Below are 18083 nucleotides of genomic sequence, written 5' to 3' on the forward strand. Positions count from 1 at the left end.
TTATCTGTAATAAGGTTTTGCGCAGCATTTCCCACATACCATTGTTTGACTATTCATTATCGCTAAGTGTAGATGAATGTTAGTAGCTGTAAAATAACTTTTAAACAGTAACAACTTCAGTTAGTGTATGATAATCACAGTTCTTGTATATAATGCAGCCACAGTAAAAATAATGACATACACATGGTGACAAAATACTTTTATAATATTCAACACTTATTGGTCCACGGAGGAAGGTATTACATGGATATGTATTTATTACACTTAACTCATTTACTACCATTGACGGCTAAATACGTCAAAGATCCATGTTTTTTTTTTTACTCGGCTGGTAGTGAATGAGTTAATCAAAGGATGAACACATGATGGAAGTTCAAGCAAACGTCTTAAAACTTATTTTTCAACAATTTTTGGTGGCGTTGCCCGAGCGGACCCCGCCGGCATTTCTGAAAACACACAATATGTTATACAACATCCATTGCGTATAAAGGAGCAGCATTAAAGTGGATTCTTCTCATAGGCAACATCTTACAGAGTGAGGTTGGTAAACAAGGTGCTTGTCAGTCAAGTGTGTGCTCAGTGGTATCTTGACTTGTGATTTTGTCCAATCTTAACTCAAGTGGCTGGTAGATCAAATCTTACCCTTTGAAATTAATTGAAATGTCATTAAGCCGTTCAAATGGCTAAGGTTCTCTAATATGTATTTAAAAAAAATAAATAATGAGATCAGCCAATTAAATCAGCAAGCCAATAAAATCGATTAATCTCATTTTGTGTTGTCCTTAAAAAAAAAAATTAAAATTTGTGTGGCTCTTCATTTCTTTACTCGCCAAAGCAAAAAAAAAAAAAAAAAAGTCCATGGGTTACTCATTTGTCAAGGTACCTCTGCATTTGTCGGTGTGAGGCTGTCACAGTATAGTTTGCTGACGATATAGAAATGTGATAAAGATAATCTCCGCTTGCTTATACTCACTGTGGTGAAGGCACTTGGACCTGACGACGACAATACGATTGCACTCAATAATATGGAAATATACATGACACTCAGGGGCCTCTTCATTAGGAACGAATGCGACAGCTGTCTTGTTTCAAAGTTATCATTATTGGTCTGACGAGGCGATTTGAGAGTCAACCCACGGGTTGTTGAGGAAATGTGCGGTTCCCAGATTCGTCTGTACAGCGGTAGTTATTTCACAACATGGGCTCGGGTGGTGGTCCTCTTGAGGGATTTACAAGTCTGCTGCTTGCTTCGCTCGTCGTCAGTTGCTGCGGGGCACAGAAAAAGACCATCAGCAGGCTCAATGATTTTCACAGCATCAAAGCTCATCTTCGTTAAATCTAGAGCTCAAAATACCATCTTTGCGACGTTCGTTACCTTGAATGATTCCGTTGGGGCGGTTTTTACCGAGACGTGCCCCGGCACCGTCGGACGTCCCTCCCTTCTTGTTGCGTACCACATGTGGCTGCAGCTCGCACCTGCACGGGCAAAACAATGTCGCAAGTCCAAATGTTGAGTGATGTTAGCCTTAACTTTGCAAAGCATTTTCATTATTCCGTGATTTTTGCGTGGAATCAGAAGGTTGCGACAAAGAGGGACGGGAAGAGTCACAGAAAGGCATAATGGCTGTTGTGAAGCTTGCCTTTCAGCTCTTGCATTTAAAAGTGTTATTTCACCCGTAAACCAAATATGTATTTTTATTTGTATTTATTTTTTTGCGAGTAGCATAATAAGGAAAATAACACAAATTTTTTTGACTCACTTGCTAAATTTGACCGAGGCCAAGATGTGCTCGGGCCCACAGTCTTTAGTCGTCTGTGACAGATGAAGACAAAAGTAAGAACTCCCATCAAAAAAATCAAATGTAAATCTAAAGATGAATATAATGGAGGCAGACCGCTGAAGCAGCACGGTTACTGATGTTTCGGTTTCCTGCGCTTCGGGTGCCTCTTCCGCTTCGGCCGGGGCGTGCGGGTAAAGCTGGCTTGGACCACGCCGCCGATGAGCCTGCATGGAAGTCAGCACAGCTCAGTCCTGCCGAGCACACATGGAAAGTCACAAACCAACAAAGCCAGAGTCAAAAAGATGCTTTGCAAACGTAATCTTTATTTTATTTTAAGAGCATCACAAGAGAACATTAAAGTCGTCTACTAGTGACAGCAATTAGCACCACACAAAGTGGAGGAAAAGGCACAAAACTTTTTTACTTTGTTAAAAAGTGAAGGTTTTTCTACAAGCCACAGTGAGAAGCTTAACTACGATAACTAACAAATCCCACAATGTACGTGACAGTAAGTTGGCTTCCCCCGCATCTTTTTTTTTTTTTTTTTTTTTATAAATTAACACAAAAAAACAACTAACAAATATTCATTACTTTTACATAAAAAGGTGTCAGTAACATTCAACAAAATGACTATAAAAATTTGTAACTTTTTCTAATAACCTTGGATCACGTTTGGCACTTTTATATATATTTGCCAGCAATTGAAGACATGAATAGCCAGAGTGCAGCTTTTAAAATACATAATTTTTTTTTTTATATATGATAGCAAAATATTCCTCAATAGAACCCAACAAGTCCCACGTGACAAGATACCAGGTCACAACATTTAACGTAACGTCTACCATTAGACTTTCAATTTACATAGCTGGCTCCAAAACACTGAAAACATCACAAAGCATCTCGTAAACAGTTCACGTATGGACCATAAAACTAATTTTGCGCCACAAGAGACAAATAAGAACTAATCATAAAAAAAAAAAAGCCTCGATCCCATTATATGAAACATGTCCAACCTTTTTTTGAAACACTTAAACCAACCGAAAAAAAAAAAATTCCGGCAACAGTGGTGAATAACACGAAAGAGAACGAAAACCTCCGGAATTAAATCCAAGTTAAATTAAAATTAATTAATAAAATAATTAATAATAAATAAAAATTGGAGTTTTTATTCTGGTAGCTATTTTTGTTGCATGCATCATTTGAAGATTAGTATAAAATACTTAAGACTAAATTTGAACCAAGAAAATATTCACAATTTCACTCACCTTGAAATGTCATTTTATACGCTTCAATCAGAAATATTAGAAACTGTTTTATCCCACTGCACACAAATAGTACTGTAAATGTTATCTAGTGCTTGATTCATTCATTAAAGGTTCGATTTCATATTTGCATTGTGAAATAGTACCGAGCCTTAGGTAGCTGCTAGCAGATTAATCATCTACTTATGTTAGCACCAATATTGACGGGAACGTAAGGGACCATTAGATACACACACACAAAAGTCAACGCTTCATAATTGACTCAATAATTTAGTCCTTGGTTTCCCTAGCGGGGGAGTTGTTGGCAGGCGGTGGCCCCTGCAGGAGGCACGGGCCAAGCTTAGAGAGCAGTCCGGGCCGGGGGAGCGTCTGCAGGGAGGGCAGGAGTGCGGACAGGCTCGGGGACCGCAGGGAGTACACACCTGCCATGCTCGAGGAGACCGCCGCCGCGGCGCACACTGACGAAGACGACGACGAAGAGGAGGAAGGGGTGGGTGAGGGTGTTTGAGGGGGGCGGGCGGGTATGTGGCTGTTGCCGGGGGAACGCAGGACAGCGCGGTGGTGAGGAGGGAGGCGTCTCTTCTCCGCAATTTTGGCGTCTACGGAGACAGACACACCTGCTGACACATGCAGGGTCGGGGGCAGCATGCCGAGGGCCATGCAATTGACATTTTGCTAAGCCACGCCCGTGCATACTGACCGGCCAATCACAGCGCAGGTCCGACTCAGATAAATGTGAGAAATAAGAAGCCATCAAGAATCGACACTTCAGTCAGATCCAAGGTAACCAATGTACTTGTCGGTAATTTTTTATTGTATTAACTATGTCGTCGACACTTTGGCACTGGAATAGCTCAAGAATCAGCACCTTTGTCAAAAGCAACATTGTTCTGTAAAATAATGCTATGTTTTTGTTAGCGTGAATTTTGTTCTGTTATGCTAGGTGCCATTCCTTTGGATCCCTTAGGAATCAACACCTTTGTCAACTCCAAGGTAAGCAATGTTCACCTATTTGTAAAATGTTATACTCAACCACAGAGGTTGCCTGGAATTGTTTTTGCAGTCATTTGAATCCACCAAGAGCCAATACCTTCGCTCTAAGATAAGCCACTTGTACTTTTACCTCTAAAATTGTGAACCAAGTTTGTTAGTCAGTTTAAAGCATGTATATATTTTTTTCCAGCCCACCCTCACCCGTCTCCCTTTGTTTCAAAATATTGATGCTTGCCTCTTAAATGTGACACATAAGAGCTAGCACACAGCCCATGCTCGGAACCTCAGGTCAGCTGACCAGCTGCTCCTCAAGGTATCAAAGTCTAAATTTAAATTTCGTTTGTTTTAACTCTGTTGGTATAGTGCGCATCAGTCACGAGACGGGAAACGGCAACTCACCCCTCACGGGCCCAGCAGACTTGTGGCCACCGCCTCGCCCGCCACCGCCGCTGCTGTGGTTGTGCGAGTGCGCCCGCGGCGGGGGGCACCCAAAGGTGAAGCTGGGCGAGTTGGGCATCTTGGGGGAGGGCGTCAGGCTGCTGCTGCTCTGGCTGTTGCAGCGCACCCGACCGAAGGAGCCCTCGGGCGTTGGGCCGCTCAGACCACTGCCACGCCATTGTCCACACATACGGGTTTTAAAAGCGTGTACAAAATTGTGGCTGTGTTCAGAATAACTCCCAATTCACTATCAAGTTTTCCCTTGGTACATTGTGGACTTTTAGGTCACTTTTCATGCAAATGTAAGTGGCAGGGAGTTGGGAACCGGTGAATGTTTCCAAACACAGCCTATGTCTTACGTGGGTGGGTGTGTGAAAACTCACTTGAGGAAGGTCTTGGGCGGCGACGCTTTCCCAGGGTGGTGCGCCTTGTTCGCCGGGTGTGCGCTGATGTGGATTCCCGGGGCTTTGGTGTTGCGCACGTGCTTGAGAACCCATGCCCGAAGGTTTCCCAGGCAGCTGTGCTCCGATAGGATCAGACGCGGCCACGGATTGCACTCGGCCATATCCAGCGCTGAGATGGCCACGGCGCGTCCCACCTGATTGGGGGAGGGGGCGTCACAGCTGTAATGCTACGTCAACATAGTAATCCCCAGACAAGGCAGAACAAATTTGAAAATCTTCCCCTGTATGTGTTGTACTGCACCTGTTCAAAGATTTCTGGCGTGTACTTGAGCGGGAACGTCGGCATCAAAGGTGGCGTGGCTCTGCCGTTGTCATGGCACGCTGCTGGGATGGGGTTCAGAGCCTTTCCCGTGTTGTAGTTGCACTCTAACGTGTAGCTAACGAAACAGCGACGACGTGCTTATTTTCATGATATCTAATTATCAGTGTGACAGCATTCATGTATTTTACCTGTGCAGAATGCCGATGGCTTTGTGAATGGCAACGCGGCCGCTGCCTTCCTTCGATTGGCCGTCGCGTTTGTCCCGCGCGTACATGTTCTTCTCAGAGAAGTTGCAACCCAGAAAGTCAAAGTGTGGCGAGTTGATGGCGATCAGTTTTGGGTATAGCAAGTTCTCCACCTGTGCGCATGACGACACGCTATTTTATGCTTGGCTGCACCCTGTAGCAACAAATGACATTACTACAAGACAAATTTAACCAACGCTTCTTCAAAAAAAAAAAAGACAATGCTGCAAAACCTTATTTGCAAATTTTTTTTTTCACTTTGCAAAAAATCTTGCTAGCAAAAAAAATCGCTACTTTATTCTCTTAATTTGCCTCATAAAATTGCAACCATTTTTCTAAAATCTATGAAAAAAAAAAAAGAATTTTCTTGTGGAATACTCTTAAAAATCTTAATAGTCTCAAAATATTAATATATTAAGATTGACTTTTGCCGCAAAAAATTGCTACTTTAGTCTTGTAGAATTCCAATTTTTCTTTTAGCTTTTGTAATAAAATGTCAACACCTTTTGTTTTGTAAAATTGTCAAAATATTTTGAACTTCTAGGTCTTTTTCACAAACAAACACACTCCTTTTATTCTCCATAAAATATGGCTGAGGACTCATATTTAGCCTTATAAAATGTTCAGTTTTCGTTTACCTGTTGGCTCTCCTCAGGCAGATTGTTTCCGTACATGAAGCAGCCCCTCTTGGAGGCATGGCCATGCAAATCCACATAATAGGCCACGCCCCCCTCCTTTGGCAGAAGGTATTCCTGCTGCTCTTCTTTTGCCTTCAGCAGTGTCGATGGTTCCTCTTTTGGTTGCTCTTGTGATTCATCTGCCGGCACAGTGGCCACGACGATCTCTGAGGAGCTGGACGAGCTGCTGCCGTCGTCTTTCGTCGTCCAGCAGTTCCCTTCCGTCACCATGGTGACCTCGGGCTGCGGGGGAGTTGCATCCTTGGCTGTGTCGCGCTGATTCAGGCTGACTTCCAGGGTGGTGAGGGCAGGAACCTCTTGCTGATCAGCGGCCTCCGTTTGAGGATGAGGGTCCTGGGCGACAACGGGAGGGGCCGGGGGCACACTGGGCTGTGCATTATTTTTTGTCTTACGGTTGTTCAAGTGATGGTAGAGCAGCAGTGCTTTGGCGGCGTAGATGGACGGGTGCAGCTCGGGGCTGGGATTCAAGTACTGCCTGTTCAGGTTCACACCCCGTGAGTCGGTCCTATACATTAAAAACATTCAACAGCTTTTACTTTTATTAATTTGCAATTTGACGTTACAAATTTCATCAGAAAACTACAATCTAGGTTACTCGTATCTCATGGCACCACTGTATTGATTTAAAGGCTGTTAGGTAATTTTCTGTTCAATTGAAATATATATTTTTTTTTAAATTGAAAATTAATTCTCTAAATATTTCTGACCTTTTTTCTCTCCTGATATCCCGCCAATTATTTTTTCCCTTCAAAATGACCACATCTCATTTTTTTTCACACCGTCTTCTATTACGTAATTATTAAGACCGTGCTGGTGTACCTAATGAAGAGTACTATTTATGCAACGAGCTGGGTATGTTATCCGCACCTGTAATGGCCTCGCACGACGCCATCCGGGTTAAGCATGGGGATGAGCTTGAAGACGAACATGTTCCTGAGGGCGTGGGCTCGCGGGTCATCTTTCCGCAGGATGAAGTCCAGGAAGCCGTTGAAGACAAACGAGGACGGCGTCTCACCGGGGTGCACGCGGCTGCTTAGGAAGAATACCTACCGACGATTCAAAAGTCATGATAAATATGTGAGATCTGTGAGTGAGCAAAGTGGGGTGGTGAGGGGTTCGCTTCTAGGGTTAGAATGATAATGCCATGACCCTGATGCCGTTCGTTTTGTTTTGCATTATTTGCAAGCATTAACAGAGAGTAAAAAACAAATGTTTTTTGGCCACTCCCAAGCTAAGTTTTATTTGTACCTTTTTGTTCTTGAAGCGGTGAGGTCGAAGTGTGTCCGTGTCGGGGAAGAGCTGAGGAAGGCGAGGCTCGCGCTCGTCCCGGATGCCGCTGCAGTTGGTCACAGTGAGGAGGTCCACGCGGTTGCCATCCAGAGAGCGGCACAGCAGCTCGCGCCGGTAGTACACCTCGTCCGGGGGGCTGACGCGCACAAGGGAGACATCGGGACTAATTGGGTTGTCTCCAAACTTTTCAGACTTTTTTTTTTTTTGCTAACATTAGAGCTTTGAAAAAAAGTTTCAGAAAGTGGCTTTTGTAACACATTTACTGCCATTGACGGCTCAAGACGTCAAAGATCCATTTTTTTCTTTTTTTTTTTTACTTGGCTGGGTGTGAATGAGTTAAAAATAAAAATTATTTTTTTCACAAACAGCCATGATTTTCCCTCAAGAATTAAATTTTTTTTTGTGAATTTACTTTTTTCGTAAAAAAATAAAAAAAATTAAAAGTACATCATATTTCTCTATAACTTCATTTTTGAATTCATTTTTTTTTCTCCACAAGTTGCGTTGTTACCTGCCAGGACCGAGCTCTGCTGCGCGACGGTGGCGGTCGTCCAAACACTGCAGCATCTCCTGACACTCGGTGTACGAGAAAGGGAAGCAGAAGGAGAAGAAGGTGGTGGCACCTCGAACCTCCGGCAGACGGTGAGTGAAGGACATGATGAACTGGTTGCGTACAATCTGTAGAAGGAAAAGCGCAAATTATTATCAATAATTAGGTCAGTGTTACTTTTTGATAGGCACGTTTGGTACCTCAATGACGGGTCTGTCTCGGATCCGCTCCCACTTGTTCTTTCCGGGGAAAGTCCGTACCAGAGGCGCCATGCCTTGACTGTAAAGCTTCCTCTGGTTGTTCATGTTCATCATGTTGATCTTAAGCAGTTTTCCAGGAGCTGTGCTGTGCACGCTGAAGTAGAACCATGACCTCAAACACACAAAAAGAAATATAACAGCTGTCTTTTATAAAACTCATCCTCATAACACTTTCCGTAAACTAAACCACACGATTATTCCTGGAATATTTCCGACTATTCATTTCCCATCTTTGGGTCCCAATCACCTGTTGCCGTTCTCGTATTCCGTGCCGGCACAGTCGGGCTGTGTCCACACGTTGAATTCGTAGTCTGGGATGTTGAAGGTGACTGCGGCACCCCCGGGAGGAGCGCCATCATTTAGAGGGCTCGGCGTGCGCTTGTTTACCCTCTCCACACGGGCCAGGTTGCCCGAGTCGAACTTGGAGCTGAACACGATGTTGCCAAAGCGAGCATCCATGACCGAGAGAGGAGTTTCCTCTTAGACGGCTTTCACGCGCCACAAAACCTTATGAAGCCTAAAATCAAATACAGAAATAGGAAAATAAATTGATGGTCAAAGGAAAAATACTTCTGCTTTGAGGATCACAAACTTTTTACACCAAGTACCACCTCAGAAAAAAAGATTTAGTTATTCAAGTATCCACATTATTACCAAAATTTCAATTTAAACCATAGCACTGCACTTGTATATCGGGAGGAAAAAACGTACTATTAAATTACTTGAGTGATGTTAACTGAATTATAGTTAAATGTACTGTACTGGAGTAAAAAGAAATGTCATGCAGTTTGAACATTTAATTCGGTGATTCAATTTGCGTACCACTAGAGGGAGCCTTTATTCATAAAATGTAAACTATTTTAAAATATTTTTTTTCCCTCTTTACAATTCAGTATTATCACCTATTTGCTTACTTTTTCCGAACAGTATAGCTGTTTAATTCTTCATAATAAATATGTTAGCTTTAAAGTTAAAATGATTTATTTTTGCTTTTGCTCTCTTGCGCTCTCAAAACTGCAACTGCTGTTTTACAAAAAGGTATATTACAGCTTAGCGCTCAAAATATTCAGACTTTTCCTATTCTTAGCACCGCTACATTGTTCTCAAAATATAGGGATTTTTTTTTGTTGACAATTAACACAAAAAAAACACCCCCCCACCCTGGTGGGTGTGAAAATATAAACAGATAACAGCGACATCCAGAGGCGGGCTGGAAAACTACAACCGGGACCAAATGACACATTTCCTCGACAAAACTTCTTTAACACAATTCAATCAATGTGTGAAAATGTGACGAGAACGATTGTTTCCAACTAACCAGCTCATGTTTATCCGGGAGGACACAACAATGGCTGAGATTCGGTCTCACCGCCGCCACCAAAGATGAAGCGCTGACCCACAAAACAGGCTCAGGCATCGGGGATGGAGATTTAAAGCCTCTCGCGCTGTCACATCCACCGGACAGGAGGACAAGAGGGTTTGATTGTCATGCAATCCGTGTAGTAAACATGATGCAACGATAACGTTGTTTAGTCCTTGATCGCTATCGAGACGTTACTAAGCTACAAGGGACAACTAGCTACCCAGCTAGCGGTCGTTGCTAGGAAGAAAAAAGACGATCGCCTCTGCGTGACTTTTGCACATCGTTGCTGGATAATAGCTCGAATGTGTTCTCTACGCCGCACCAATAAATATCGACGGATTTATTATGCCGTCGATCGAGTTCCGTCTTTTGATGTCATGTCACTGTCCTTTTTTTGTTTGTTTCTATGCACTCTTCAGTTAGTCGCGTTGACTGAAGCGTTCAAGGAAGCCCCGAAAATGTAAAACCGCGTCCGCGTGTTGCGTTCAAAGACCTAGGGATTTTTTTATTTATTTTTTACGTTGAACTCAAAAATATGCAATATGCAAAAGGAACTTGTCCCTTGTAAATGTAAGTGATCCTTCTGGGTCACCAGAGTTGGCTAATTTAACAAACTACCAATGCTAGCTAAATACAACTGGATTCCCTCCACAGGTAACCAAGTACGGAAACAGCCATTGGTGCAATTTCAATCGTTTTATTGCACAACCGGTAACAATGGAAACACCTCGAGACACTGCAATGGCATGTCATGAACCTCCACAATGGAGCTTCATACTTAGCAAGCCTGTCAAACTCAACCATGTTTTTGTCTATTTATAGAATACACGTGAAGCTTGCTTTCATTGTTATTTTTTTAAGGGAAGGTGGTGCATGGCAGCTCCCCTAATTTGCAAAAGGTGCAAGTAAGCTACATCCACAGTGACTAATTTCATTAATCTCCTGAATTGATAGACAAGTCTCCTCAGTGATCGTGTCAAATACATGTATGTCTGATTTTACACGTCTTTGACTCAATTTCCTGTTAACATGTCTTACTTTGAAGCACTTTATCTCTTGCAGCATTTTCTTTCCGCTGACACTTCACACAATCAATCTGGGGTAGTAGTAAAAAGGCTAGGTTAAAGTCACCGTTAAAGCCTTTTCGCCCCTGTTCTCTCAATTGTAAAAAAATAGAGTGAACCTTGTACCAGGGGCTCAATCACGACCCGGAAGTACGAGTGACGTACCCATTCATAACAAATTTTCAAAGCGCACCTGCTGTTGTCATAGCGCAGACGTGTGTTGCGTTCAATCACATCATGCAAATATGGTAACTTATCTACAGTCGGCAATGAAGCGTCCAGGTGCTTCTGTAAAAACAACTACGTGTTGAAGTCCGGATCTGTTACCTGTACCACCGTGTTTTTGTTGACTATGTCGTAATTTTGAACATTTTATTTTTTCTATCGTTACTTTGAGTTGTATGTTTTGATAAATTTGTGCTCACCTGACAGGGGAGGGTTTTCATGTCAGGATCTAGCTAGGGCAGGAGGAGTGTGGGGATCATTGATATTCTTGTCTGTTGTTAGCCAACGTGATAGTTTACTGCGATGTGGCCACGTTTTGTGACGTTTTATTTCTTGAACGCTGTATGACGCGTGCTACGCAAACACGTTACAAGGACGTCGGTTACCCTGGTAACAACAGTGACGCGTTCCCGCGACGCAACTCTGCTCTCGGTTCCACTTACTCGTTGTCAATGTTATACTATAGCCAAACTGTATTAAATATTGATGGACCCTACGTTTACCCCCTAGTTCCCAAAATATGCTCGTTTTCTTCACTGAAGACTCTAAATTGTCTTGAGGTGTCAATTGAGGTGTAAAAGAGTGAGTAAATGTTATTTTATTTTTGTTACCATTATTCAGCAAGATGTTGCTGTCAAATTTCAAAACGTTTGGTAAATCCTGGCGTAAGAGTTACGCACAGAAATTAATGAGGTGCTGTAGTCATCCGGGCCTTAGATGGCGCTAGTGAGCCAAACTCACTTTTGGTGTGTCTCCTTCCGCACGAAATGAATGGTGCGATATGGCCACCCGGCCTATAGTTGTCGCTAGTGAGTTCAACTCCCTGGTGGGGTGTCGCCCTTTCCCTAGGAGGAGCGGCCAAAGAGTGTTCCGATCTCACGTCAGCCGGCGTGACCGACGGCTGCTTTGCTTCTATGATCACTTACCTAACGTCGCCTCGGCTGCAAAGCTTCAACCTGGAACCTTCCCCCGGACTTTCATCGTCTTTTGTTGTATTGCGTAGCGGCGACGGACTGTTCAATGATGGCTCCTCTGTACGAATACGTCACGCAGGAGCAACTCGCAGGCTTCGACAAATACAAGGTAGCATGCTAACTAGCTAGCCATGTATATGTGTGTATGCATGTATGCGGGTTTAACTCAGCTCACAACCTGCAACAATTATAGAAAATGTATGTGCGTCTATTCCATAGCCAACATATCGATCTTAACTCTTGGACACTGTTCTGCTGAAATGTGACCCTTTTTGACATAAAAAAGGCTGTTACCCTAAACGTTTGTCATTCATCCTGGAATTGTCCTGAAAGTGCTCTACTAGTGCGTTTAGTTTTTACGAATCACATTGAATTACATTTTGTCAGAAATGTGCCTTATAAATCAAACTGCCTTATTTAAAATACAAAAATTAAACTCTTTAAAAAAAACGACACTCTACAAAATTTGGTTTGACATCTAAGCTTTGTGTACAAAAATATATTTAAATTTAATAGTATGTGCAAAATCAAGACGCATCGTGATGGAACGCCTATGTGACAGTTGTTGGTCTTTGAAGTGTTATTAGGGGAATCTTGTAACACTGAAAAAGGGAAACAACGTAATGCTGCTGTCGGGCTAAAAATGGCTAAATTTGTTCAATTTAATATTGAGCGATTTAATAAATGAGCTCCAAGCAACAACTTCTTCTGCCCCTTTGCGAACGATATTAAAATGGTTATAGACACCCCCCTGCTTATAGCCATCTACAAACAGCATCGTTAGAAAATCTATTAATCAGATACAAAAGTCAAGAATATTGTAACAGTTTGGATGTGCACGCTTTTTCTTATTATATTTCTAAGGAAGCGAAAATCACGTGATTTGGACTCAGGTGCCTTAAATGTAAATCAGGACTTCCGAGCTGGAATGACTTTAGTCACCCTGAGTCTTCTATTCCCCGAATTGTTTTTCCACCACCAGAAAGGCTTGCAGTCTGAGGTTAAGTGAGCAGCATGGCAAATGCAAATCCTGCTTGTGACTTACTTTTTGAAGAATTGAGATATTGTGAGTTGGCGCAGTCGTTTGAGCTCGTACGTGTGATCACACAACACATGCGGTTTTCTCATCCTTCCTGCTGACTTCCATAATTAGAATAATGTCACCGCATTTTACTTCAGCTTGTAATGGCAATGTCAGTCATTGAGCGTGCCGTAATTATGCCAATTACTTTTTCTACAGTGAGTACACGTAAAAAAAAAACATTTGTTTTTATCATCTTTTATTATTTGCATACAATATAGTGTTAATTTCTTTTATTAAAAATAAAATGTATATTTGTATTCTCCCTCTGAAGACTGCTTGGTACAATTCATTTGCATAATTGCTGTTTGAATTACATTTTCTCTACTGCGAGAGTATTTCCTTTTCAAAATTAGATCAAAGTTTCGGGAGATTTGTATGATTTAAAAAAAAAAACCTGCATGCTTGCTATGTGTGATGCATAGACAAATGATTTTTTTAAGCAAAATTGAACTTTTCCCTGCCATGAGCCAAGATAACCTTTTGTCCGTGAACTGAATTTTGCTGCATATTTTACAGATGTATTACAAAAATGTACAAACTGCTGCAATGACAGAGGCCAGATGAAATGAGTTAACAGGCAATTTATGTGCATGCGTGTCACAGTGACAAATTACACTGATAATGTGTGTGTGTGTGTGTGTGTGTTTGCAGTACAGCGCAGTGGACTCCAATCCTTTGTCCGTCTACGTCATGCACCCTTTCTGGAACTTTGTGGTGAAGGTGAGAAACACGTTAGCATGTGTGTGTGTTTTGACAAGCACTGACACTTCTGCGACACTCCTTGCGCTGTTGCGTCACGTCCGATATTGTGTTGATCAAATATGGCCTCCATGGTTGTAATTATATTTGTTATGACGTCTTATGTAATCATGTTTGGCGCTGGATGACTGGACAGCTCACTTTCAAGAGTGAGAACTCAAGAGTGAGTGAGTTACTCAAAGAGAAGAACTTTGGAAAAAAAAAATGTTTTTGGGGGTGGGGCTTAAACCATAATATTGATTAAATGCGAAAGACTTTGATCATATTTTTTTTTTACCAAGTATTTTCATCACTGGTTATGTGTCTTTGATTTTAGTTTCTACCACAGTGGTTGGCTCCGAACCTCATCACATTCACCGGTTTCATGTTCCTGGTGGTCAACTTCCTCATGCTGGCCTTTTACGACTATGACTTCAACGCCTCAGGTGTGTTGGCAAGTAACACTTCGTTTTTGGTAACTCGTTTACTGCCATTGATGGCTAAAGACGTCAGATCTTTTTTTTTTTTTTTTTTTTTTTTTAACTTGGCTGGTAATGAATTAGAAATATTTATATGACTCCAAATTTTTTTTCGTTTGAATGACTGTGAATTTTTATTTTGCCATATTGTGCGTGCGTGTTTCAGCCCTCGGACATCAACATGTGCCGAGCTGGGTCTGGGTGACGGCGGGGATCTTCAACTTCCTGGCCTACACCCTCGGTGAGCGACCGTGTTCACGTGTCCTCGTCTTGCGTTGATTTGGCCTCACACTGTGACGGTTAACTTTTTACAGACGGCGTGGATGGCAAGCAGGCACGGCGCACCAACTCCTCCACGCCACTCGGGGAGCTGTTTGACCACGGGCTGGACAGCTGGGCGTGCATTTTCTTTGTGGCCACCGTCTATTCCATATTTGGGCGAGGTGCTAGCGGCGTGGGCGTGGCCACGCTTTACTACATCCTTTGGGTGGTGCTGTTCTCTTTCATCCTGTCGCATTGGGAGAAGTACAACACGGGCGTGCTCTTCCTGCCGTGGGGCTACGACATCAGCCAAGTGGTGAAGTTGAGAAAATGATCGTTTATTCACAAAGTCGCCGTGTTCAAATGACTTTTTTGTCTTCCAGACCATCTCGCTGGTCTACGTGGTCACGGCAGTGGTGGGCGTAGAGACCTGGTACCGGCCCGCCCTGTTCCAGTTCCTCTACAGAGACCTTTTTACCTTAATGATCATTGGTGAGCCGCTTACGTAAACACAGAATTCTTAGAACGCTGGCTAATTGACGCATTGAGGGCATTTACGGATGTAAAAAAAATAAATAATTGTTTCACTTTTTCAACAGGATGTTAAAATTCAAAACTCAACATGACAATAATTTAAAAAAATATTTTTTGCACAAAAATCATACATGTATAGATGGATACGTGCTTTTGGAATCGTGTTTTTGGTCAAATCTTTTTTTATTTTTTCTCCTAAGTGAGCCGGTAGCAGTCAATTAGTGAGCGAGCGCAAGGATAATGTTGCAGACTTCATACTGTAATTATTCGAAAAGACGCTCCACATTCACCCTTTAACTCCCGTCTCCTGATTTTCAGCCTGCTCCTTCTTGGTGACGTTGCCCATGAGCCTCTACAACGTCCTCAGGTATGTTTTTGTTGTTGTCGTCGTCGCTGCTAAGTAGCATGAGTGCGACTTAGTTGTGTTTGTTCAGGGCGTACCGCAGCAACTCGCTGAAACACGGCAGCTTGTACGAGGCCTTCCTGCCCTTCCTGTCGCCCGTGCTCCTCTTTGTCCTGTCCACCATTTGGGTGCTCTTTTCTCCGTCCGACATTGTGGAGCAGCAGCCCAGGCTCTACTACCTCATGGTGGGCACGGCCTTTGCCAACGTCACGGTGGGTGTCTTCATCACCCCCCCCCCCCCCCCAAAAAAAATCGCTTATAAAGACAAAAAAAAAACATGAAATAATCAAATGTTCCCCCTTATCACGTGATTGTTACCTTTTGCCATGATTATCATTTTAATTTGCGCTGTGTTTGTGCAGTGCAAGCTGATCGTGTGTCAAATGAGCAACACGCGTTGCCAGCCGCTGAGCTGGCTGCTGCTGCCGATGGCCGGCGTGGTGGCGCTGGCTGTGTCGGGCCTGGTGGCTGACGAGACGCTGTTGCTGCACTTGTGGACGGCCGCCGTCGTGCTGGCGCACATACACTACGGCGTGTCGGTGGTGAGGACACGCACGCACGCACGCATGCACGCGCACGCTTAGTTCATGACACTTTGATGAGTGGTCAAGTTTGTGACTTGATGTACACGTATTAAAAATTTGTGTGTGTGTGGGGGCGGGGGGGTCAGTATTTGTCAAGTCACATTCTATTGATAGGGCTCATTATTTGCCATCGGCAAGTGACATATTATACGTGGTGAGGGTCATTATTTGGCAAGTGTTCATATATTATACTTTGTGGAGGTTCATCATATGGCAACTCTCCAGTTGTCGTGAGAGGTCACTATTTTGCAATTGTTACTGTAAGTGACAATTGTTGAATTGTTGGAAGGAGTCGTTATTTGGCAAGTGTTCATTAATGAAACGCGGCGACCATTAGTTGGCAAGTGTTGAGTTGTTGTGAGGAGTGCAGTTGTTTACCTGCTAATGAGTTCATCATTTAGCAGATCTACTTTTGTTTTGTGGTATCATTATTTTGCCCGTGTTCCAGTATTCAACCTTGTCATGATTTGATTAGTGTTGTTTTTGAGCAAGATCATGTCATTGTCAATGATTTACTTTCCTTGTGTTCAGGTCCAACAACTCAGCAGTCATTTTGGCATCTTGGCCTTCTCACTGAAGCCCAGCAGTGACTGACATGAGGATGAACGAATCGGCTTGAAAGGAGCAGAGGTCTAGACTCCACCCACCCCGGGCCCACTTTCCACTCTGCTCAACGACATGTCACTCTCGTCACCGCGGCAACTGTATCCTCTCCATCCAGTGAGGGACGCCCTTAAACGCACAAACATGCACACGCACACACAGCCACCTAACTCTTGTTTCCTTTTGTGATTGGGGGCTTACCTCATTGGAGGATTGGTGCACTGTGTCGAGCCAATTAGGTGCGAGTGTTTCCTACGGAAATGTGTTCCATTTAAGGGCTGGGGAGCCAATAAACACACACACACAATATAATAGTATTCTGAATGTATAATAACGATAAGCCTTGATGGGAACTGGAACTCTGAACTCTAAAGTTTTATTCCGCTCTTTAATTCATTATTTTAGGATGAGCCAATTTAGCCGTGGGTGTTTGGAAGTCGACCTGACTAACGGCTCCGGCACGGTGGATCATTTTGAATCCGCTTTGCGCTGGTGGCAATCTGACGCGGATGATACAGGGAAGTGTTGTCTGTCACGCTGATTCGTTCCTCTTTTCTTCATCGTTTTTATGTTGCCGTGGCGACAGCGGCTGCTTGAATGAAGAGTGCATCCCAAAAGCCGCACGACGGAGCGGACTCACTCTGAAGGGAGCGAGCGAGCGCATGCCGCCCGGCCTTTTTTGTTTTGATGTTTTTTTTTTATTTTTTAATTTTGTCATAAAACAAACAACTCTTTATAAAAGTAGCAAGTCTGCAGCTCGACAAGTAATGCTTGGCGAACGAGACGCGTGTTGAGGGAAAGGCTGCATGCGTTTCAAGCACATAAAGAGACAAGGAAGTGTGTGTTTGTGTGTACCGTTTGTGTCTGTCCTCTATTTTTTACAGTGATTAATATGTTTAATAATGCACATTGTTGGTCTGTAATCGTCTGAGTGTGTGCGTGCATGCGCGTGGTTGTTGGGAATCTTGAAAAGAAACTGACGGAATACATGAGATGAACACAATTGATGAGTCTAAAGAGGAGCAAGTGCGATCAATACATGGCGGATTTGTGTGGTGCTATTTACGCTCCGTGTAATAAAATGTCTATGAAAGTTTAAAGTGATTTTTTTTCCCACCATTAACCTTGGGCGCGCCACTATTTGTGTGTTTGTTTATTTTATTTTTTTAATTAAAACGTGGGAAAAAAATAAAATGCCTGCAATGCTTTGTACTCCTGATCAGTTCCTGAAAATATCGGAATAAATGCTACTCAACCTGGAAGTATTGGACATATAATTTCATAAATAAACATTTTTAAATCTCAAGAATTTTGGACACACTTTGTGCATATTTTTTTCTTTTTGCGGACACGTCATTTTCTTTTTCAAAAATGTTAAAAAGTGTAAAATATTGATATTTCAAACAGATAGTTTTTGTGTGGTCCTAAATATATTACTAATTATTATACTCATTATTTGTCACCAAAATGTCATAGAAACACATTGATTCTAATATGGGTCATCACTTGTGGAAGAGAGTAGGGTCCA

At 42.8% G+C, this 18083-nt stretch overlaps 2 protein-coding genes across 2 annotated transcripts; one reads left to right on the forward strand and one right to left on the reverse strand.

Annotated features, from left to right (window-relative positions):
• Nucleotides 1-20: 20 nt before the first annotated feature.
• On the reverse strand, nt 21-10051 carry agbl5 (AGBL carboxypeptidase 5). The gene is made up of 16 exons (XM_088285442.1): nt 9562-10051; nt 8491-8760; nt 8184-8355; nt 7945-8111; nt 7392-7569; nt 7011-7189; nt 6084-6648; nt 5389-5558; nt 5180-5315; nt 4858-5072; nt 4436-4641; nt 3466-3642; nt 1896-2032; nt 1761-1813; nt 1376-1476; nt 21-1266 (listed from the first exon to the last, which is right to left on the reverse strand). The coding sequence occupies exons 2-16, from the start codon at nt 8700-8702 to the stop codon at nt 1187-1189; spliced, it is 2748 nt and encodes a 915-aa protein (XP_088141568.1). The 5' UTR covers nt 8703-8760; nt 9562-10051; the 3' UTR covers nt 21-1186.
• Nucleotides 7269-17860, forward strand: selenoi (selenoprotein I). Its single transcript, XM_088285443.1, has 12 exons — nt 7269-7547; nt 7933-8075; nt 11745-11978; nt 13605-13673; nt 14029-14137; nt 14337-14411; nt 14485-14747; nt 14815-14923; nt 15284-15332; nt 15400-15580; nt 15731-15910; nt 16484-17860. Exons 3-12 carry the CDS (start codon nt 11916-11918, stop codon nt 16586-16588), a joined length of 1203 nt encoding a protein of 400 aa, XP_088141569.1. The 5' UTR covers nt 7269-7547; nt 7933-8075; nt 11745-11915; the 3' UTR covers nt 16589-17860.
• The last annotated feature ends 223 nt before the right edge of the window (nt 17861-18083 follow it).

This window comes from Idiotropiscis lumnitzeri, chromosome 21, assembly GCF_059441095.1.
Source record: "Idiotropiscis lumnitzeri isolate Australia: NSW breed Sydney's pygmy pipehorse chromosome 21, RoL_Ilum_1.0, whole genome shotgun sequence".
NCBI lineage: Eukaryota > Metazoa > Chordata > Actinopteri > Syngnathiformes > Syngnathidae > Idiotropiscis > Idiotropiscis lumnitzeri.